This window comes from Myodes glareolus, chromosome 2 (assembly GCF_982192425.1).
Source record: "Myodes glareolus chromosome 2, mMyoGla1.1, whole genome shotgun sequence".
Lineage (NCBI taxonomy): Eukaryota > Metazoa > Chordata > Mammalia > Rodentia > Cricetidae > Myodes > Myodes glareolus.
Window position 1 is genome coordinate 67,233,159 of NC_142027.1, and position 22,839 is coordinate 67,255,997.

General features: G+C 51.5%; 1 protein-coding gene across 1 annotated transcript in view; it reads right to left on the bottom strand.

The window, feature by feature from the left end:
- Window positions 1-22,839, bottom strand: part of Itgb5 (integrin subunit beta 5) — a 109,809-nt gene continuing 86,970 nt past the window's right edge. The window contains exons 11-15 of the mRNA XM_085685486.2: window positions 8,717-8,939; window positions 5,395-5,495; window positions 2,817-2,936; window positions 1,440-1,606; window positions 1-508 (exon numbers count right to left, since the gene is read on the bottom strand). Coding sequence (XP_085541612.1) covers window positions 413-508; window positions 1,440-1,606; window positions 2,817-2,936; window positions 5,395-5,495; window positions 8,717-8,939 — 707 coding nt within the window. The 3' untranslated portion in view covers window positions 1-412. The remainder of the gene's footprint in view (window positions 509-1,439; window positions 1,607-2,816; window positions 2,937-5,394; window positions 5,496-8,716; window positions 8,940-22,839) is intronic.

Genomic DNA, 22,839 nt, shown 5'->3' on the forward strand with positions numbered 1-22,839 from the left:
TACATGTGTGACCTTTTTATTTCTTAGAAAAAACAACCAACCCGAAGAAGCCAGGCTGAGCGTTAGCTTTGTACACGCAGACTCTTCCAGAAACCAGTCTGTCTGGCCAGGTGGGGAACAGAGGGGCAGCCCAGTCTTCAGCACGCCATGAAAGACAGCAAGCCTGAGGCAGCAGGGAAGCTGAGAATGCCAGAGTCTCCTTGCTTCTCCTGGCTTGAAGGGAAGTGGCCCCACGGGCCTCCGGCCTGCCGCCAGGGGTCATGGCCAGGTACCTCTTGTGTGGGTAGCAGGTCCCCCAAGGCTCAATGAAGGGCATCTCGTTGCTCGCCTAGCTAGCGTGAGCAGGTGGAAAGCAATCCAAGACGCCATCAGTCTGTGTCCTCGGTCCCCCTCCAGCCAACCAGAAGGAGCCTCAGTCCACCGAGCCGTTGTACGATTTGTTGAACTTGTTGAAGGCGAAATCTACGGTGTGTGTGGAGATGGGCTTTCTGTACAGTGGGTTTGAGGCCTGCAAGCGTGAGAGAGGACAGACGTCAGTTCAACCTCAGGTCCAGCACCTGCAGGGATGCCTGCTTCGGGCTCGTTCTGGGCTCTGGGAGATTCCCTCCCTTCTCCCTGCTTTTCAGTCTTCATCTCTGAAATGGAGGGCTCGGGCAGAAAGCTCCCCTTGCCTTGTAGTCTGAACGGACAGGCTCCATCTCTAGGGAGTCAGAGGTCCTTCCTCTGAGTTCTGCTCTCCTGAACGTGCAGGGTGCCTGGGGTGGAAGGACTTGTTCACATGACCATCCAACCAGACCTGAGGGCTTGAGCCCGCCTCTGGCACTTTGCCCTACAGCAGACCCCACACAAATCAGGGGTCTACATGTCCTTGAGGTTTCTGGGTGTGTGATTCTCCCACCCAGTACGGAAGAAGTCGATTCTTCACCATTCATACATTTGTTTGCTTGTTCTGTGATACTAGGGACTAAACCTTGGGCAGGACACATAAGCACGCTACCACTGAGCTACACTCAAAAAAAAAAAAAAAGAAAGAAAAACTACATATATATATCATACACACACACACACACACACACACACACACACACACACACATCTATCTACATGTATGCCTGCAGGCCAGAAGAGGGCATCAGATCCCATTATAGATGGTTGTGAGCTACCATATGGTTGCTGGGAATTGAACTCACTATTAACCACACTGAGCCATCTCTACAGCACCTAATTATATTTATTTTGAGACAGGGTCTTGGTAAGAAACCCAGGCTAACTTGGAACTTGCAAGTCCTGCTGCCTCTGGAGGTGTATATGGTATATACTACAACACCTAGACCATTCTTTGTTGATCTGATTGACTGTTTCTAATATCAAAGATACTGGCTGCCTTTGGCTTTGGCTCTAAGGCCAGCAGCCTCTTCTCTACCCCATCCCTCACTCACCATTTCATAGCGGGCCCTGGAACGCTCACTCTGGAACTTGGCAAACTCTCGGCGGTCATGGATGGTGACGAGCAGCTTCCAGATGGCCAGGAGTGCTATCCCGATCAGAAGGATGCTGCCAACCACAGCCAGCAGGATGGTCATGGCATTGGGGGCGCTCCCACACTCTGGAAGGGCCCAGGAGACAGGTGAGAGAAGCCATCAGCATCCTTCCGGTTTCCACCCCGATTTCAGTTACAGCCGAGGTGAAAGGTTGCCCCCCACAGACAATTTCCCTTCTGCCCGCCCTGCTTCATGTTGCCTCTGTGTGACTGAAAGCTGGGGGGTGGCTGTGGGTGGTCTCCCCAAGGCACAGACAGTAAAAGATTCACAGAATTCGGTAATTGTTCCAAGCTCACACAGCCGAGCGTGGCAGCTGAGCACCCTGGTGAATGGCTACACTTCCCCTACTGGGCTGTGCCCCGGAGGCTCTAGCCTGGCCCAGCTCCAGTGCAAGAGGCAGGGCCACGGCTCGGCTTTCACATCAGTGGCTCCGGGGACAAACCAGGCAGGCAGGACATAGTGTGCACCACTTCCGAAGGTGCTGGGCTAGGGCCAGGCATTTCTAAGCCCTTAGTGACAAGCTCTGAGGAGCGAATGTGGTTATTTCCAAGCAAAGATAGGGCTTCGTAAGCACAGCCCTCACTGCCACAGGCAACTGCCAGGGCTGTGACCACACCTCCTCTGCCTCTGGACATCAGCACAGAGGGAGCCCGGCTCAACTTGCTGACTGGGTTCTGTGACCTGGATCTGCAAATCTTTTTCTGCTTCCGCCCCAATTCAAAAACTGAAAAGGCTGATATAGAAGTCCCAGTCATTCTGAGGCACGGGCTGTTAGTCCCAGATGACCCTCAACTTAATGGACAACTCATCCCTGGGAGACCATCTGCCCGGCACCCTCCATGCAAAATCTCTTTTTTTGTTTTGTTTTTTGAGACAGGGTTTCTCTGTAGCTTTGGAGCCTGTCCTGGAACTTGCTCACAGAGATTCACCTGCCTCTGCTTCTTGAGTGTTGGCATTAAAGGCATACGCCACCACCACCTGGCTTTTTTTTTTTTTATAAACCTCTTAACCAAGTATGCTAAAGTTTCTTCCATGGTGACATTCCACATCAGCACTCCCATAGTTCCACGACCCCAGCCCTCTGCCTCAACAGTATGATCGGCTGCCTTCTCATGGACACTTTAAGGCAGGGTCTTGTGTAGCCCAGGCTGGCCTTTAAGTGCCCTGAATGTCTCATCTCAACCTTCCAGAGTGCTGGGTTCACAGGCACACACCACCACATAGGGAAGGGCACCAGAAAGCAGGCCCAGGACGGCCCCTCGGGCTCTCACCTACCTGGCTCCCTGAGGACCGTCAGGTTGGACCTCCCATTGGGCAGTTCCGTGTAGCTGAACATCATGACGCAATCCTTAGCAGTTTTGTAGAAGCAAAGCACAGCCTCCTGGTCGTCTTTGACTAGGAGAGAAGCAAGCAGAAACTCCCTGAGCATCTCTCTGGGAAATGCCGAACCGCCGACGGACGAAGGTAGAAACTAAGCACCTCAGGAAAGGATGGGAGGCTTAAAAGGGGCCACGGGACTTTAAAGAGAGCTCAGTTTCCTCACATGGAGATCATAGGCCCTGGGCTGAGTTTATTAGTTTGGGGACATATGGATCCCATTAGGACTGTCAGCCCTCTGAAGTGTTGGCTGGGGCTGACATAAAATGAAAGAAGCCGTCAATGGTTGGGAGTGGGCATGGGTGAATGGACTGGATACAACAGCCTGAGGGAGTGGCTGCCCTTGGAAACCAGCCGAGTCTCCAGGGCTAATTTGATGAAAGAAGACAAGAGGCCGCTCTTCCAAGAGCTGGGTGCCGAGGCTCTCTGCATGAGAGGCTGGCTTCATGGCGGTACTCCACACTGATACCGAGAGCCCCTGTCAGAGAGGTCAGGCCATTCAAGAACCAGCTCTGCCTGTGGCGGGTCTCACTCCTGACAGATCCTTCCTCAGCTGCCACAGCCCTTCTCTTTCTGCAAACCACCCTTGACCAGAGTGGACAGCGTCACTGGCCTGCCAAGCACGAGGTCCCCGGAAAGGGCTTGAAGACTGATCTTTAGGAGGTAATGGGGTTGGAGAAAAGGAAGTCAGGCCACAGGGCATCTTGGTCCCAAACCACAACCACAGGTTAATGCTATGACACTAAATGTGCTTCCTTTCCCCTTTTCAACCCGGCTGAATAGGAGCTTCAATCAGGAAGTAGATGAATGGGTGTGGCTGGCCAAATGAATACCCAACCTTCTCTCTCAGCCCCCTCAGACTCGATACGGATGTGTGTTTTTAAAAGCACAAGGAAGAACTGGACATGACACACAATTATAATCCCAGTGCTTGGGAATCTGAGGCAGGAGGATAGAAAGTTGAAGTCAACCTGGCATATATAGTTGAGAGCAGAAACAAAATAATAAGGCTGAGCGTGGTGGCACACACCTTTAATCCCAGAACTTGGGAGACAGAGGTAGGTGGGTCTCTGTGAGTTTGAGGCCAGCCTGATCTACAGAGTGAGTTCCAGACCAGCCAGGATTACATAATGAGACCCTGCCTCAAATATAAATAAGCAAGCAAGCAAACAAACAAACAAAAAAAAGCAAGTCAGGCAGCCAGCCTGCCTAGGGACAAATAATGGGTCAGTCATGTACTTTCTCTGCAGAGTCCTCTCAGAGGATTGGGCTAGGAAGGAACTTCACACAAAGGGTAGGCTTGTTTGTGGGAGGTGGCGAGGGAGCCCTTCTTTCCTAACTACATGTGCTTCATGCAAGAGGAGCTCAGCCAGGCCCTGGAGAGCAAGCTAGGGGAGGGGCAAAAGGCAGGAGCGTGAGAGATTGCGAAGAATTCTCAACTCCCCAGAGCCTGGCACAGGACTGGCCACATGGTGGGTGCTCCCTGATGTTTGCAGGATAACAGACTCGGCATACTCCATGCCATGACCAGGCCAAGCAATTAATCAAAACCAGGGAAGAGGGAACAAGAGAGTCTACAGAGAGAAGCCAAGACCAAGACAGACAGAGCGAGGGCCAGGAGTTTACAGCAGCTGGGGGTCAAGGCGGAGGGCAAGCCAGCTAGCACTGGTGAGCCTTGGTTGAACGCTCCCTCTTCAGATATGCAGTCCCTCAGGAACTGTTTAATTATTTTAAAATGTAGCCAATTTAGGAAACTCACAATGTTATTTTTATACCAGTGTCCAGAAACATCTGCACATGTTAGCATATAATCTCAATTTTCCCCCCTTCCCATTCTTTCTCAATTTGACACTGCCTACTTGGGACAGGGTTTTTCGGCAATAACAGCGCTAGCTGTCCTGGAACTAGCTCTTGTAGACCAGGTTGCCCTCAAACTCACAAAGATCCGCCTGCCTCTGCTTCCCGAGTGCTGGGATTAAAGGCGTGTGCCACCACCGCCCGACTACTGTGGACATTTCAAACAGCATCATATAATAATACCTATGCTCTTTTCTGTGCGGCTTCCTTCACTTAGCACAGTGTTTGGGAGCTCATGTGTTATCACGTTAGTGCTCCTCATTGCGGTTAAAAATAAAATCCCGTTATGGATGGATATAGAACATTTGCTTCATCATCCATCCGTTAACGGACCACTGACAAGTACAGCCAAGGCTATAAACATGTGAAAATCAGGCCCAACTCTGCGCATATACCTCAGAGCAGAGTCGCTAGTATGTGTGATGATTCTGCGAGTAGCCTTTTGTGCAGCTGCCAAACTGATTTTCTGCATGACATTCCTGCCAATAGCATGTGAGGATCCCATCCCACGGTCCCCTTGGGGAGCCAGCAATTATGTCAAGGAAGCTATGCTGGGCTCGACGCAAGGCTTGGCCATTTGCTTCCCTAGACGCTATCCACAGCTACCCAGAGCACTCACCGATGGCGTCCACCCACGTGATCACCTCATCTTTGCACGGCTGGTGACAGGTCTGGTTATCAGGCTTCCCCGAGTGAAGCAGCAAGCACTCTACACAGTCTCTGAGAAAATGAACGTGGTCATTAGCTGCTCTGTCATGTCCCAAAGCCCCAGGGTCTCAGGGAGATATGTGTGAGTTTAGAGGCATATCTGGCATACAGGCCAACTTGCCGGCTGCATATTCTCCCAATTCCAACAGCAGAAACCAAATCTGCACTCCGCTACAGTGAACTGGCCAAGGAGTCAGCTACATGGAAGAGGTTTCTGGGCCCTGGGAGGGCCGCCACGTCCCTGGGGCCAGTGCTTGAAGCCCTGTGTCACCTCAGTGTTAGCATCCCCGCATGTCACTCTCTGGACAGGGCGCTGTACTATGTCCTCTCCAAAGGACTTTAGCAGTAAGCCTCGATGCCTGAGCTTGGTCACGCCCTCAGAGACAATCTTTAGGATGGGGCTTCCTGGCAAGTCTGGTGCCTGGAAGGTCCGATCACCATTGTTTGGGCACCTTGCCCTCCCCACCCTGCCATGCCCACACAGTGTCCACCTGCCAGCGTCCTTCAGGGCCTGCTGGCCACTTACCTGGTAACCAGTCTACACTAAAGATGGTACATTTTATAGCAGAGGCTTTCCTTATATAGAAGCCCTCTCAGCTCCCTATCACCCACTGTTGGGTGACTGCCTGTGAAGATGCTTAATTAAAATGCCCTGTTGAACAGATATTACCTTCTGCACCAAATCTGGGTCCACACAGTCTCCTGCCTGAGGTTACACCAGAATAGAAAACTTGGGGAACACAGGTGGGTGGGTGGCCAGGCCTCAGCCAAGCCACTGTTAAAGTTTGTGAGAGAGGAAGGATCCCTGCCTCCTTGGGAGGATCAGGGTGGTGCCGGAGGAAAAACAAACTCCACGGCAGACAGAATGGATAGGGGTCAAGCAGCCCGGGGGGAAGCAAGTCTCAGGGCTCTGCAAAGGGCACTTGGAAGTCTAAGAACACAAGAGCGGGGATTCTAGAGCCAGGTGTGCAGGGGAGGTGTTGTGACCCTGAAGTGAGAGGTAACCCCACAAAACCCCAGCTACAAGGGAGGCAGGTCACTCTGCTTATTCCATGGGACCAAAAGAGCTGGGTGTCTAGAAAGGTCCCTGGTACCGGAGGGAGCACCATCATACAGTAGGGCCACTCTCCAGAGGAAGCTGAGGCCCAAGAGGAGAAGCAGATGAGGGCTCCTCCCAGTGTTCTGCCTCCTGGACATGCTCCGACCACCTTCTGGACATCGATAAGGACCAAACAGTGGGCAGATCATAAAGAGAGGGCCATGACTTTCTCGAGAGGACACCGACAGGCTTAGGAATCTAACTGCTCCTCTCCTTGGGCTGATCTCACACAGACACTCCAGAGTCTGAGCCAGGCAGTAAGGCTCCTATCTGTCTCCTGTCCCTCCGCCCCCCCGCCCCCCCGGGTAGGCAGGCTTGGCCAGGGGCCAGAAAGGGGTGGCCCTATCTCTGGTCATTCATGCTGACCCTTGCTGGACCTTCTGCCAGCCTTCCTGGATCAACACACAGGCAAACAGGATGCCTGTTTCCAGTTGGCTGGACCCCACGGCTCCCCTCAGATGCTCAGCTCCCTGATGGCCACAGCTCCAGGTCACTTCTAGGACACGCTCCATACAACCCACGGGGATACAGCAGCCTAGAACTGGGCCCCCGCTCCCGGGCAACTCAGACTGCACCGCCGTTCTGTATGAAAGCATGTCTGCTCCTTTCCAAAAACAAGCAGAGCGTTTGTGCAAGGCATGTTAATTAAAATCAGCTGGAGCCGAGTGTGACCTCACCAAAGTGAAGGGTGTGTTTGGTTAGTTCTAGAACACGAGGGATGAAGGACCAAAGTATCCAAAACCTCTCAGAAAACAGAAAGCGGGGGAAATGGCCTAAAATTTCATTATCAAAAGAACGTGGTTTTAAAAAAAAGAAAGAAAAAGAAAAAAGAAAAAAAAATCCATTAGGCTATGAAAAACACAGAAGGGCAGTGTGGTCCTGGGATAGAAGGGCCAGTCCCTATCTTTGGGCTTTCTTAGCAATTCAGACAGTCAAAGCAAGGGTTGTTTTTCCCTGAGGCCTCTTAACTCCCCCAAGACAACTCTACGTTGCTTGAGGCTCCATAAGAAGGTAGAGGAATCTTCTGTTCCTTTCACTGTGTGTACTGCCCCTGCTTGGCCCCCTCCCCACAAGCCTCACAGGCCCTGAGCAGTGGGAGCCACACTCCCCAGGGTCTGCTGGGAACTATGGGGCCAGAGGATTCCTTGGACACAACTGCTGACTAGGGCTGGGATTCTACCCACACGGGCTTGGTGTCTGGGCCACATTCCCTGCCTATCTTGTCTCTCAATCTGCAGGCAGGTTCGGTTGTCTGGGGCACATGGCCAGGGAGGGTCAAGCCACTCCGAACGTTTCTGAATACAGTTATCACAGGCTGTGCGAGCACGAACTCACTTCATTATCAGCCTGGCCAGACGTTAGCAGGGAAACCTGCCAAAAGAAAATCACACACTTGCGCTCCTCCGCCAAAGAGTAACACTGCCTGCCTGCAACACCCCTTGTTTCTGCTTGGTGCCCAGCTTCCCTGGCTGCCTGGTTCCTCAGCACCGAGGATGACACAGCTGTTTTCCAGTCAATGTCCCGCCTGTGCTCCAGGCAGTACCGTGACTTGACTCTTGCAACTGATCTGCCAAGCACCCTGGTGGCAGGCGTGCAGAGCAGAGCCCAGGACGGTCATCAGGTGGTGTGATCCGCCTCTTAGCCTAGATAAACTCTACACTTTGCCCTACGATAGTAACAGCATAAATAGAGCAGGAAAAAGTCCAAAGCCCTTGCAGGCATCGCTATCTAGGTCGGTGCCTTTCCATCCCATTTGCCATCTGATTACATTTTGCTTAAGGCAGCAGTTCCCACGGGCCTGGTGTATGAAGCATTGTTTGGGAGATGCAGGGCTCTGAGGAGGCTCAGTCCCTTTTGAGAACAGACTATCCTATAGCATACCCAAGGCTCCGGTTCGTCTAGACCCAGCACCAGTTTCGTCTCATTTAATATCGAAATTTGCTTAGAATGGATCTGTGAACCTACTTTTGTGAACTGTTTTACTTTTCTTCCCCTGATTCCCCCCACCCCACCCCCAGCATTTCACGGCTATTGTGCTAGACTGTTAGCACAAGTGTTGGCAGGCAGCCGCTGGCTGGAGAGGGCTGCTTGCTGAAGGACAGCCCTGGGGCGAGGGTGGAGAGCAGGCCCTTACCTCTTGGAGCTGCAAGCGTCTGGGCAGGTGGGGCACTTCTCACACGTCTCCCCAAAGGCTCCGGGCTCTGTACACTGGCACTGCCCACAGACGCAGTGGCCACGGTCACTGCAGATCTGCCCATCCTTGGCCCGGCATGGGCTGATGTCTGTTGAGCAGTTACAATTGTCCCCGATGTAACCTGCGTGGCACTTGCATTCTCCACAGTGACACTCGCCATGGCCTAAAAGGACACGCACGAAAATCAGTCAGGGCTGGCTGGTCTTTCTATATGAGCACATGCCACCCAGTGCCTGCCATGCACCGGGGTAAGGAATCCCACAGAGAATAGGGCACTGACTTGGTCCTCAGAGCCAAGAGGACAGTATGCATGACCTGGCAGAGTCTAGACTGGTGCTTCGGTTGGTCCAGACCCTGGTCAGGTTACGACACAAAACCAGAAAAGCTTCCCGATTCAGTTGATGCATGGAAAAAGTCCCCCGTATTCCACTCCAGAAACTGAGTATTGCAAAGCACATCTGCAGACAAGAATATGCAGCGCAGCCTCTTCTGGACGGTTCGGGTGGGCCCTAAACCTCGCAACGAGGTCCTTACGACAGGAGCACGGGGACTGAAGGTGACTACGGACGACAGAAGCAAGACACTCTGCAAATGGCTTTGAAGATGAGAACCAACAAATGCAAGGAACACAGCCCTAGACGCTGGACAAGCCTATCACCTCCAGGGGTGTGAGGGGGCACAACCACACAGGCACCCCGACTTCAGCCCGGGGAAACAAACTCGGACGTCTGACCTCCAGCACTCTGAGAGAACAGAGCCAGACTGCTGGGATGCACAAAACATTTGGTGATTTCTTACTGGCCCAATCGAAACCAAGCACAGCCTGCTTCGGAAGTCCTCGCAAGATGCTGACTGGTCCTTGCAAGATGCTGACTTCTGGCTCTGGGGCCCTGCGTCTCCAGACAGAGGGCTGTGGAGCCTCAACCCTCACTGGCACTGAGTGCTCTCGCGGTCATGTCTGGCGGGGACTGTGGTGCTGTTGGCTCCATCCGTTCTCACAGGAACCCACACAGCAGGTGTAACTCATGGGAGGCGAAACTGGCACGCAGAAGAGACAATCATGGAAGGTCAGCCAGCTAGCTGCAGGAGAGCCCAGGAAGCCAGCCCAGTGTCCTTAGCCTGGACTCCTGCTCTACACCCTCCAGAGCAGGCTTGGCCATCATAAGAACCTCCTGGGGACAGCCTAGCTCTCCTTGCTTGGATGGGTCCTGTCCCCAGCCCGTCAGGGAGGAGGCATAATAGAAATTAAATTGACCAACTGCCATGCGCTTGTAAAAAGTGGACGCTTGAAAACAGAAGCATGTCTATTTCAAACGTCCTCTGAAAATGTCCCCTGGCCCTGTGACAGCACATAGCTGAGGGTGTTTTAGACACTGTGCTCTTGAGAACAGCAGCAAGGTCAACCGTCTGCAACAGAGGTTACTACTGTTTACCCCATGATATAAAAATGCCCTCCGTGGGAAGAAAGTGCACAGGCGCATCCTCAGAACGCCCTCTGCTCTGCCTGGGACTCTCAATCGGAAATCTCTGCAGTGTGCATGGTGTTTGTTTGCTCGCTCCATTGGGCTCCTCCAGGCATCTCTGTGGATGGCCTACATGCACAATGTGATGTCTTTGCTGTCTATCTGCTACTTACTCCTTGCCGGCCGCCTAGCGAACACACTCAAAACAAAAGCACAGCTAGCGTAGATCATTTTATTTGGGACAGGGAGGCACCGTCTCGAGGTTTTGCAGGTATCAAGGGCAGCATCAACACTGCTTGGAGAACTGTGTAAGAACTAGGGGGCACAATGTGAGTGTCCTGAAAAGTATGGGCACAACTGGCCCTTGGTCCTTTGGGGATCTCAATAGTTCAGTGCTATAAATGACTCACTTTTTATTGGTGTGTCTCTGTGTGTGGTTACGTGCATATGCCGGTGGGAGACCACAGATCCAGAAGAGGGTGTCCGATCCCTTGGAGCTAGACTTAACAGACTGTTGTGAGCCTCCTGACATGGGTGCTGGGATCTGAACTCGGGTTATTCAACAACAGCAGGTGCCCTTAGCCACAGAGCCATCTCTTCACCCACTAAATAGCTCATTTAAAAAAGCTGACTGTTTATCTTCCCCCTTGGTATTCTGTTACCAAGGAAACCAGGAGTTTCCATGTACGGAGCCACAGACGAGTGCAAGACTGGAGAGCACAGCTTTGGGCGCCATCATGGCAGGGCTCAGTGTGCTCACCTTCACTCCAGAGTCTGCTATTCTGACAGTGGGACCCAGCATGCTCCTGACCTCTAATTATCCACTTATAGTACAGGTTAGGACCCAACTTTAGACTCTTTACTGGTCACTCAAATTCCTGGCCCTCTTCCTCCGGCTCATGTGCTCAGGGGACCAGGGGACCATCTGGAGTGTCCCTGTGTCCCAGCCCTCCTTCACACGACAGCTTCTCCACTCACCCCAGGGCTCCGAGCCACAGAGCATTTCATAGGCTAAGGCATATGGCCAGGCCTCTGGGAAGGGAAAAATGCCAGGCGGGCCAGGAGGAGGCGGAGGAATGCAGCTCACATTACCCGGGAGCTGGCATGTGATGTGGATGCCACGGGAAGTGCCCGTACAAGGTCACAGACTCATGGGATTCAGGATGACCCCCTTCTCTCCACCAGCATGTGACTTGAGCAACGGCGAGTCCCCCACAGGAGTCTCCAAATATGAAGCGGATCTAAAATACACAGCTCTCCTCGCTCTCACCCTGGGGATATGCATTGTTCAAATTAAATTAAAGTGGTTCATGGCTAAAGACAACCTTTGCTCAACATTTCATTATGGGAAACCTGTAAAAAGGTAAAGGCTATTTCTTGTACTCTGCCAGAGGGTACTACAGGTGGCTTTACCATATCTACCCATTCATCATGTATATATATATATTTTTTTTTAATGCATTTCATAGAATTTAATGCAATTCTACTTTGGGGAAGAGTTTCAGTTTTCATTTTCTATTTTGAGGTAGGCTTTTGCTGAGCTGACCAAGCTGCCTTGAATTCGCACTATAGCCCAGGCAGGCCTTGGAGTCCTGACCTCTTGCCTCAATCTCCCCAGTAGCTGGAAGCCCCACCAGGTTTAGCCAGGGAACAATTATGCAGTATGATTCTGACACTCTCCAATAGCTCGCACAACCGTCTACAAAGAGTGGAAGAGTCGCAGAAGGCACGGCTAGGGCTATTTCCGAGCACTAGGAGCTATTTCACTGAGAGGCACTGTTTTCTTTCTACTTCTATCTTTGGCAGCATTATAAAGTGGTCCACAATGTAATTTCAAACAACATCCCAAGATAGTCAAGTTTTGGAGGTGTGTATTACTCCATGGCAGGGCTGGGTTTGAGATTTAGCATTTGTGCAAAAGGGAAGGGAGCCTTGATGTCTGGTGACCAAGTATCTCCACGCACGGGTCTTCTTGCTGTAGCTCCGGCACGCTCGGTTTAGAGCTTGCCGACAGCTCTGGGCTCCCACCATCCATGATGGCTGAGCAACAAGGAAGCCCCAGTTGCTTGTGAGCACATCTGATATCCTGCAGGTCACAGAGCTCCAAACACCCAGCCCAAGTACTGTAGCCGAGTGAGCTCCAGATCCAGACAGCAAGAGACGGTGGAAGCTGGCGACACATGACAGGCCACCACGGGCTCTTGGAGGGAACGAGACCTGCCAGAGCTGCAATGTGTCCCGAAAGCATCCCTCCACCCTCAGTGCAGTGCAGATATAGCAAGCAGAAAAAGCAGCTGTGAAGTAGACAGTGTGAAAGTCCAGGCTACCTGGGAGAGGGCTGGGCACAGCAGCGGAGGGGCTGTGGGGGGACAGAAAATCCCCACACGTGGCTCTTTGGTTTCCAGGACTTGAGAATTCCAAAGCAAACTCAAAGAAAGCCAACAGAGAAAGGACAGCCAAGGCCTATACTTGGTGGCACTGTGGAGACCACAATCACTCATGTCCTTAAGGGAGTCTGGTCCCCGGCAGAGATTCTAACAGCGACAGTTTGATGACACCTAGGGCTGCTTGCTACCTTTTAAAGATAGCAAAAGAGCTAGGGAGGCGGTACAGTGGTGTAGCCCGTGCCGAACACGCACAGGGCCTCGCCTTCCATCCCCAGTACCACAGAACACACATCAAAGCTAAAAGCACTTAGGTGAAATGTGGCACGTGCCACTGTGGCCTCCTTCATACTGGCTGCTCTTCCTATCTAATAACAGTGATCTTTCCCAGGGAGGCGGGCTGAGCCCCAGAGTCCACAGCACAGCACTACAGCAGGTTAACTAGTATCATCTCAGCTTAAAGCTTCCTGTTCTCCTTTAGGAAGCGAACCTGCACAGCATCAGGACCCCACCGGTCTGATCACGGTGTATCCGTATTCCAATGTCCACTCTCAAACATCTCCAACATCTTAGGATCTGCACAACTGTGCCCTCTCCTCATGCCCTAGAAACCTGTGCTTTAAAGTGACAAGGGATGTTTGCCCCAGCTTCCGGGATCAATAACCACTACAGGGCCCAGAGGACCTAAAGTGAGACCCCTTCCTTGAAGTCAAGCCAAATGATAATGCTATCGGGACAGCGGGCACTGAACTCAATGATGCCTGTTCAGTGTTATGCAGACATAAATATATTTTTATCACACACAGAGACAGGATATTACGGACAGTAAAAACACCACCATGAATCACTGCACATGTAACTTATGATCAGCGCCTCCCTTGTCAGAATGATTGGCAGCTAAATGGACAGGAAGTTGTAAATGTGCCTAATTATATAGAAATTCAGCTCAACAGAATTCACAAAACGGTGCTTGTATGGGCTGTGGGCCAAGTCTCCCTGCCGCTTCTACCAAGCAGAATATTGGCTATTCAGAGGCCTGGGCTGGAGTTGGGGAGCCAGTGAGAGGAAGCTCGGCATCAATGCTTCATGGAGGTGAAGATCAAGAAGTGGGCAGCTAGTGGGGCCCCAGGACAAGGTCCCAAGGTCCAGCAGGCTGGCAAGCATGCGGGACTGTGCCCACAGACATCTCCTTCAGGCAAGCTGGAAGGACAGGATGGGAAGCAAGCGTGAGTATTATAGAGCGTTCTTCAGGAAACTGAACTCTGAAGGAACCATGGACTGGCGAAAGAGGAGACGACTATGGAAAGCTGGAGGGGTGTGGGCTGGATCAAGTTCAAATCCTTCCTGTGTACTGTGACCTTGGATAAGTCCCTAAACCCTCCGTGGTGTTTCCCTTCCTGGCAGTGAAAATGGCACTTTGTGGCAATGCCCAGGAAATGAAAAAAGGAACTGGCTGCCCTGTACAGTGAGTGGGGCTTGGACAGCAGGGAGAGCTGTGAGATAGGCACCGAGGACTTCGGGGAAACAGGAGAGACTGCATCAGCGACAAGAACAACAGAGGATCCGACAGTTGGGCAGCATCACCTCGGAGGAGGGGAAGGAGGGAGAACCAAGGACTGAGGCAGAGAGGAGCGCTGCCCAGCCTCCCCAGCCCACTCTGTGCTCATGGGGACATCATGCTCAGGGCAAGCACGGGCGGGGTGTCCATATAAAGCCGAGATTGGCCATGGAAGAGAAGTGGGAAACACAATGAAACCGCTAAAATGTGAGGCAGTGGCCAGCAGGATTCTGGATCAGACTCTGCCTTGCCGCCCCCTCCCCCATCTGCACGCACTGAAGACTGGTGTCTTGGTGTCTTATTTCTAAGCGAGGCTAGGAGAGCCGCCTCCTTCCTAGGTGGTACTGTGAGGTAAGCCAGCCTGCAGAAAACACTTCAACATGCCTGGCTTTCAGGAAATACCACCTTCCTCATCCCTATTGTTACTGCCGTGCAGGAGGGAGGCTTCGTGCCAACTTGATCGAAGGCCCGTGAAGCTGTAAGTTCCCACAGGCTACCTGGTCCACACCCAAGCTGAGGTAGCAATGCCCGGGACAAAGTACCCACACGGCCTGCCAGCACCAGGGACAGGTGGGACCGCTGGACCACAGCCATGTGTCTAGGTGGAGTGGCTGACAGCACAAAGGCCAATTGAGCCCAGCCCGGAGAGTTCCCTGGTGCCCTCAACACCAGCAAATTCAAACTTGATTATAAACTCTGAATCAGCAAAGCGAGGCAGGCCCCGCTGCCAGGCTGACCCTGGGGGCAGGGCCTCAGTTCCAAGCCCAGAAAGGAAGTTCCCACTCTATTTCACCCACAGGCTGGACACTTCAGGGGCTTGGAGAAGAGAGGGGCCAGCTTGATGGGAGAAGGGAGAATGAGTCTCAGCTTCCTAGACTCAACTCAAAGAGTCTCAAGCGGGCGGAAGTCATAGTCTTCAGAGCCAGTTCCTCCCCCATTCTGACTGTGGGAAGGCTGAAGGGAAGATGGCCCTCAGCCTGGAAGCGGCCCTTCTCTTCAAGGCCCCTACCTACCTCTACCCCCCATCTCACCCTCATGTGTATACACTTCCTCCTCTTCCCCCATGGCTGTGCCTCCTCTCTCCTCACAGCGCTGAGGTCGAGGTTGCCTTCCCACTCTCGTGCCCTCTCTGTCACAGCTGTTCCTCAGCTGTCAATCTCCCACAGTCCCTCTCAGCCTCAGAACAGACCCATAAACAGGAAGTGGCTAAAGAAATAGTGGGAGTATGTGCTGAAAGACCTGGTCCTTCTGGGGTAACTTCCCTGGTACCACAATTCCAGTCTCACTTCTGTTCCAGACATCTGAGTGAAACCTTTGGCCAAGGGGGGTGGGGGGCTTCCAGCAACTGTCATGAGAATAAGGAACCAAGGTGACACCTTTATGTGCTGTGGTGTGTGTGTGTGTTCCTGCAAAGCCCTGAGCCAGGGCCCATAGTCTCCCTCTGGGCCTGTGGGAAGAGTGGGAGCCTCCTCACCCAGGCATCCTGGGCACTCTGATGCCAGGCTGCATGCAGTCTTCTCAGGTGGACTGACCATGTGCCCAGACACACACCCAGGACTCCAACTGGAGCTTTGAACAGGAAAGGGCAATCCCTCCGGAGATACACTATTCCCGGTTCTCTGTTGACAAACAGGCTAAAGTTATGTAATGGAGCAGAGATGTCCTCATGTGTCCCTGGCTGGCCAGGGTGTCTCTGACCCTACCTCACTGTTTGACACTTTCCCTGTCTGCACAGACCTTAGTGACAGAGACACTTTCTGAGATGCACGGATGTTTCCAGCTCCCTCATGGGGGGGGGGGGGGCTCTCAGTTGGAGCTAGGTCCAAGGCCTGCAACAGTTTCCTGTCAGCTCTCCTGAGCTCAGGACAGCCCCCCCCCACAGGGAAGCGGCACTGCTGGTTTAGAGAGCCCCGCTGAATGCCATCCTCCCCAGCCCCTCCACAAAGCTCCACTAGTCTAGAGAGCTCTGCCCCGTGCAATCTCAGCACTCTCTTGCTGGTTTGGCCAGACCACTGCCTCCCCCAGTCAGAGAGAGCGCCTGTCTACCTTGCAGGGAGGGGGAAGGCTTTGTAAGCACGGAACAGAGATGGATGGTTTGCTCTGACATTGACTCTCACTTAGATCAGCCACAGGTATCTCCTCAGAACAAATGACAGGACACTGGCAATTAGCCATACACCTGGACTGGGACTGTGTCCCAAAGCGGCTGTGTTTAAGGCTTGCTCTTCAGGGTGGCACTACTGGGACAGTGTGGGCCCTGGTGGAAGGAAGCTAGGTCACTGCGGGGGGCGGGGGTGCCCTTGAAGGGCATTAGGCCTCTAGCCTTTCTTTCTCTCTGTTCTCAGCTTTGATGAGGCTTAAGGCCCCTTATGCTGCCTCAACATAGGAGACAAGGAAACAACCCCGAAACTCCCAAAACCATGGCCAGAAAACCTTTCTCCTCTTTGATTTTCTTGGGCAGTGTGTCACTGCACGGAAAGCTAACACAGCTAGCTACTACTCTAAGTCATGTACACAAACTACCGTAGTCTACCCAATAATCCTATGTAATGAGTACGTTATTACCTTAATTTTAACAGGTGTGGGAAATGACAGGCCAAGTAAGTTCACCCAAGCTACACAGCAGGCCGTTGGCAGGGATATGAAGCATTTTCGTTTGACTCTGGAGTCTATTCTCTGGTTCTGGGATACGGTTCAGCGGTAGAACACTTGGCAACAGGAGTCTATCTTTCTTGTTTGTTTATTTAAGATGGTGTCTCATTATTTAGCCCTGGCTGGCCTGGAACTCCTCGCTATGTAGTCCAGGATGGTCTGGAAGTCACAGACTTCCACCTGCCTCTCCCTCTCAAGTGCTGGGATTAAAAGCGTGCACCACCACACCCAGCACAAGAGTCTGTACTTCTAACTATTATGTAGTTTTCTAACTATTACGTAGATTGAACTCCTCTCTGGGGAGGCCAGTTATGATGGACAATTAAATACTTAAGGAGAGTCAAAGCCTGATATGGTGAAGATGGTGTAGAATCACGCATATGCCTGGCTCATTCCACCAGAGGCACTAAGTCAGCCATGGCTTCCATTATTTTCTGTGTTGAACAGGGACAGATAAATTGCTGATCCTCCACCTTCACTACTGGGGCTGGGAGGCTGGGGCATGCCTCCGTCAAGCCTTGTGTTTAGAGAGAGTGGAGGAGGGAGGGCATCTGAGGTAGGGCTGAGCGGAGCAGGAGGGTTGCTTAGGACCTGGCAAGAACTTCACTTGATCGTTCAGGGCCTGAGGAAGCTAGAGGAGGAACTCTTATGACCTAGAAGACGTGAATTTCCGAGTTCCCTTTCCCATGCCCTCTCCGAGTTCCCATCCTGTGTCTGTGTCTACTTCCGGGGCATCTGTGATCTCCTCAACCGCGGTATGACCCAGGCAGTGCTGCACTTCTGTTTAAGAGCCAGTGGCTTCTCCCCCGCAGATTATAACACCTGCATTTCCACCTCATGCACCTCTGCAAAGATGCCCACCACCCGACTCCCCCACGCCTCCTGGAATCCTCCACCTGCCCGTTTCTTTAGGCATCTCAGGGTCTGGCCAGCCTTGAAGAGTCGGCACGAGCAGAGTCTTGTTTTGGAAGCATCGCTCTGGCTGCAGTGTGGACAGCACACACACTGGGGTGGTAGCTGCAGAGGGGGAGGAACGGACTTCCAAGGAGTGGAATGGGTCAGTGGAGATGGATGGAAAGGTGGGGGAGAAAGCGAGATACGGGGCAGCTTCTAGGCTTTTGCTTCACACTGGATGAACCAAAAGGGAGACAAAGACAACCTGGGAGAGCCTGTCTGGGAGGAAGAACAAAGTTTGGAGGGGGACATTCTAGAGTAAGGGCTGGAGAGGGGCTCCCAGAACTCAGGAGGGAGTGTGAGCAGCTGAGCAATCTAGGGTTGCTGGAGGTACCCCAGAGGGTAATCCCCAGAGAGAATGGGGTGAGCGTGTGAGCAGCTCTAATGGGCAGCTGGCTAGAGGAGACGGAAGGCAGGAAAAGAGGACACTGGCAAAGGAGACGGGGGCTGAATCTAAATAGGACTGAGTTCAGGGCCGAGGGGGAGATGACCAATGAAGCCGGCACCTGCGGAAAACAGTGCTGAGAAACATGGCTGGGAGCGGAGAGGAAGGATGAACTGCCAGTGAACAGGGCACTTGAGGGGAGCCGTTTTGATTTTCTTTCCTGACTTTCACATTCATTCTCTTGCCCTCCCTCCCTATTCATCCCCCTCCCTCCTTCCAAAATGGAATATGTCTGGAAGCTGACCAGAGTCAGACAAGGTAGCATATACCTGTATCCTCAGCACCCAGTTGGCAGAGGCCAGCCTGGTCTACACAGTGCATTCCAGGCCAGCAAGGTATATGCAAAGAAACCCTGGAAAGTGCACTCCTTCTCAGTTTGTGTTCCTTACCCCATCAGCCCACACACTGATAAACTTTTATCTGTGTGGGACCGGTACCTAGCATGGTTTCCGGCCTCAGAGAACACTGAGAATGTGCTGCTGATGGCTGGACAGACCTCAAGGCCCAGGGAAAGAAACTCCCAATGATGAACATTACGAAAGTGACATTAGAGGGCTGGAGAGATGGCTCAGAAGGTAAGAGCACTGGTTGCTTTTTCAGAGGACCTGAGTTCAATTCCCAGCAACCACATGGTGGCTCACAACCATCTGGAATGAGATCTGGTGCTCTCTTCAGGCCTTCAGGGATATATATGGGCAGAACATTATATACATAATAAATAAAACTTTAATTAAAAAAAAAGAACATGACATTTCTGAACACCGATTACCACTGATTCCTATGGGCTTCGACATGATCCTTGAGACAGTTCAAATTATCAACAAACATCCACAAACTCCAGAGGCTTTGGGGCTGCCATGAAGAAGAGAACTGAGGACTCCTTTCCTTTCCCACGGCCCTCCCCACAGTCCGACAGAAGCCGCAGGCTCCCCCGCCCCACTGCTTTGCTCCTATGCACTGTTCCAGTCTCCCAGCACACACATCAGCTGGCAGTCACACAGCGATTCATTCTTGGTCTCCGGGCCAGCTACTCCTCCGTCCTTGGCTTTCTGGGACAACTGATGGTGTTTCCCCTGAGTGGCTCTCACCCTCTGCTTTTCATGTGTCTGGATTCCATGCTTATGTCTGGGGAGCAAGCGATGATCACAATGACAAAAACAGGGTGGCACTGCTGTAAGCCAAGTTTCTGTAAATTCCCACATTACTTTGCTATCTCGGCACTGTCCTGGAAGCTAAGGCTCCATTGTCAATGCCACAGGGCCCTCCCAAAGAATACCATGATCTTCCTGGCCTTGGCCCCTTAGATCCATGATGATAGTATTAATATCCGTGAGGGAGGCAGAGAAAGAGCCTGGCTTCTAGGCCAGCTCTCTGTCCTGGGGAGATTACGGCAGTGAGGGGAAGATGGAAAAGGGTGGTGGTGGCGCATACCTTTAATTCCAGCACTTGGGAGGCAGAGATAGGCAGATCTCTTTGAGTTTGAGACTAGCCTAGACTACAGAGCAAGTTCCAAAACAGGTTCCAAAAGCTACAGAGAAACCCTGTCTCAAAAAACCAAAACAAACAAAAGAATCCTATGTTCTTTAATGAACTCTTCTTTCTAGTCTCAAAGAATCTGCATACTTCTGGGTAAAATACACCATAGTCCCTGTCAAGGCCCCAAGAGTGCTGACTCAGAAAGAGAAACAGAAGGCTGTGGCCAAAAGAAACAGGGATGCCAGCTCCACCCCCTGGGGTTGGCTTAATTGCCCAATCTGCCTGGAAGGCACCTTGGGGAGATTCAGGTCGTATTCGGAAAGTGTGAACTCACCACCCTCTTGGTCACACCCACTGGCAAAGTGTCATACTGCTGCTGTTGGTGAACCACTGCCCAGTTCCACCCCAAACTGGCCACTGCGCCTGGTGCAGCATTCTCACCGGACAGAATTGGTCTGAAATGCCATATGTGTGGGCCACACTGCAGCTCAGCTGCCAGAAGCCAAGTTAAGCCAGCAGGAAGGCAGCTGGTCAGAGAAGAGCCCACTAGGGCCAGGGGAGAGAGACTTCTTGGACCAAGGCCTGGGGCCAGAATCAGTGAGGGTGTGGCTCACAGCATCCTCCTCAGTTCCTCTTAGGCAGGATCTGTAATAGTATGGCAGTGTCTGGGTAAGGCAGTAACAACTCCATAAGCTTGCTGGCAGCTCACCTGACAAGACTAGGCTAATAAAGGTGGGCTCGCCCGGTGGTGGTGGCACACGCCTTTAATCCCAGCACTTGGGAGGCAGAGGCAGGTGGATCTCTGTGAGTTCAAGGCCAGCCTCATCTACAAGAGCTAGTTCCAGGACAGGCCCCAAAACTACAGTGAAGCCCTGTCTTGAAAAACCAAAAAATAAATAAATAAAATAAAAAATAAAAAAATAAAGGTGGGCTCAACATTATCATAACAATAGTCAGATATCTGCCAAGTCCAGAGAGGAACACCCTGTGCCTTCCACAAACAAGAGTCATAAACAGCACAATGGGTACCTTGTTCAGCGCCTTGCCCATGCGTGTCCTTCAGTCCTGCTCTACTGTGAGTGATGGAATCTAACTCAAGAGAGACTCATTTTAGGAAAACAGACACAGTAGTTCCTAAAATTTTGACCAAGATAAAGACTAATTAGGCAAGCAATAGAAATATGGGCTAAATGCTAGGGTGATGGCATTGAGGACTAAACTAGGAATCCAGAGGTCTGGGCAAAGGCACAAGCTAACCAAAATAAGGCAACCATGGAAGAAATGGCCACAGCGTGAAAGGCAGTTCAAGGCTCTCCTGGTTTGCGCCTGCAGGCAAGAATCACATGAAGCAGGTGAGACAGGGTGATGTACACCTCCCAGTTAGCCTGGAGGTTGAGCAGGAGAACTGCTCAAGCCCAGTGGGTAAGACCAGCCTAGGCAACAAAGTAAGACCTCTTTTTAATTTTTTTTTTTAAATTTCAAGGAACTTTAGTCTAGGTTCTGGGCCTCAGTTTCTGCAAAGTGGATAATACATATTGACCTACTTATGTGTGACTGGTATTAGGAAAGGCATGTGATCCAAGATAAACAAAACCCCTCTTACTTAGTATTTCTTAGCAATGCATGCAAAACACTAACATCCATCTATTCCCAAGGAAACAGTCCCATTGTCATAAGAAGCGCTTAAAAAAACATGTGTTTATGGGTAGGAGTGTTTTGCCTGCACGTATGTATGTGCACATGCATGGTACCAAGGAGGCCAGAAGATGGCACAGGGAACTTCTTAAGCTGCAGTTACAGGCAGTTACTAGTTGCCAGATAGGTGCTGGGAACCAAAGCTAGGTCTTCTGCAAGAGCAGCCAATGCTCTTAACCCCTGACTCATCTCTCCATCCCCATAAAAAATGCTTTAAAATCCTCTCCTTATATTATTATGCCTGCCCATTGCCTGAGGTCAGTTCTGGGCACCTTCACAGGTCTTTCTTTAGAACGCGACATGGCTGAGCTCATCTGAAGGACTTTGTGGAGTGGGGCTGTGGATGAGCTTGGAGGGCAATGGAACCCCAGAATGTGCCCCAGACAAGAGGAAGGAGAACAACCCGAGCGATTCCAGACTCCAGGGACCTTCTGAATCTGGGTAGTGCTCCAAGGGCAGTGTTCCTAGGAGGGGGTCACTCCCCGCAAAGGACACAAGGCATCCGCAGACCCTGCCCTGTCCCTGTCAATAATTGAGTGTACTGAAGTACCCCAAACCAGGACCAAACAAATGCTGGCTCAGCTCCCGAGACAGAGAAGAAAGAGCACTAGGAACAATTAGTTTCCACCCCCAGAGGTCTCTCATACTTCTAAATTTAAGAGTTGAAATTTTCCTTTTTTTTTCTTTTCTTCTTTCTTTCTTTCTTTTTTCTTTTTTGGTTTTTCAAGACGGTTTTTCTGTAGCTTTGAAACCTGTCCTGGAACTTGCTCTATAGACCAGGCTGGCCTCAAACTCATGGGAATCAGCCTGTCTCTGCCTCCCAAGTGCTGGAATTAAAGGCATGTTCCACCACCGCCTAGCATGAATTGAAAAATTTCTAACACCATTATCCTCTGTGTTTAATGGCTAATAGTACCTATACCTGCATGACAGAGAGCAAAGCTTTGGCATCCTCACGGTCTCCCTAAATTTGCATCTTTTGCTTATTAAATATTGTTATGTTCTTCTCAAGCCAAACTTCATGAATTTATGGATCCCAGAATCCTGGGAATGAGGTCTTTTATCTGCACAGTTCCCTTTCCAAACAGAGAGAAAAGGATGATGGGGGAGGGGCAGGACCCAATTTTTAGATCATTCCCCTTTCAGAATCACTGGTGACCTATTAAGAAGTTTCTGGAAATAGGACCTGAGCAGGGAGACAACTCCATCCCCAAGAACTGACTCAGACATGGAGCCAGGCAGGTGCTCAGGACGGCCTACCCCACTGCTTCTCATCTTTCAAGCTCGCGGAAACATCCAGAAGAGGCAGGAAGAAGCTTGCTATGTTTTATATGCCTATTCTTTAACCCCAGCGAAAAATTCCAGAGGCAACAAAAACTTAGAAATTCATGCAGAATATAATGCTTGGCGTAGGGGTCATCAATGTATAAGGTATA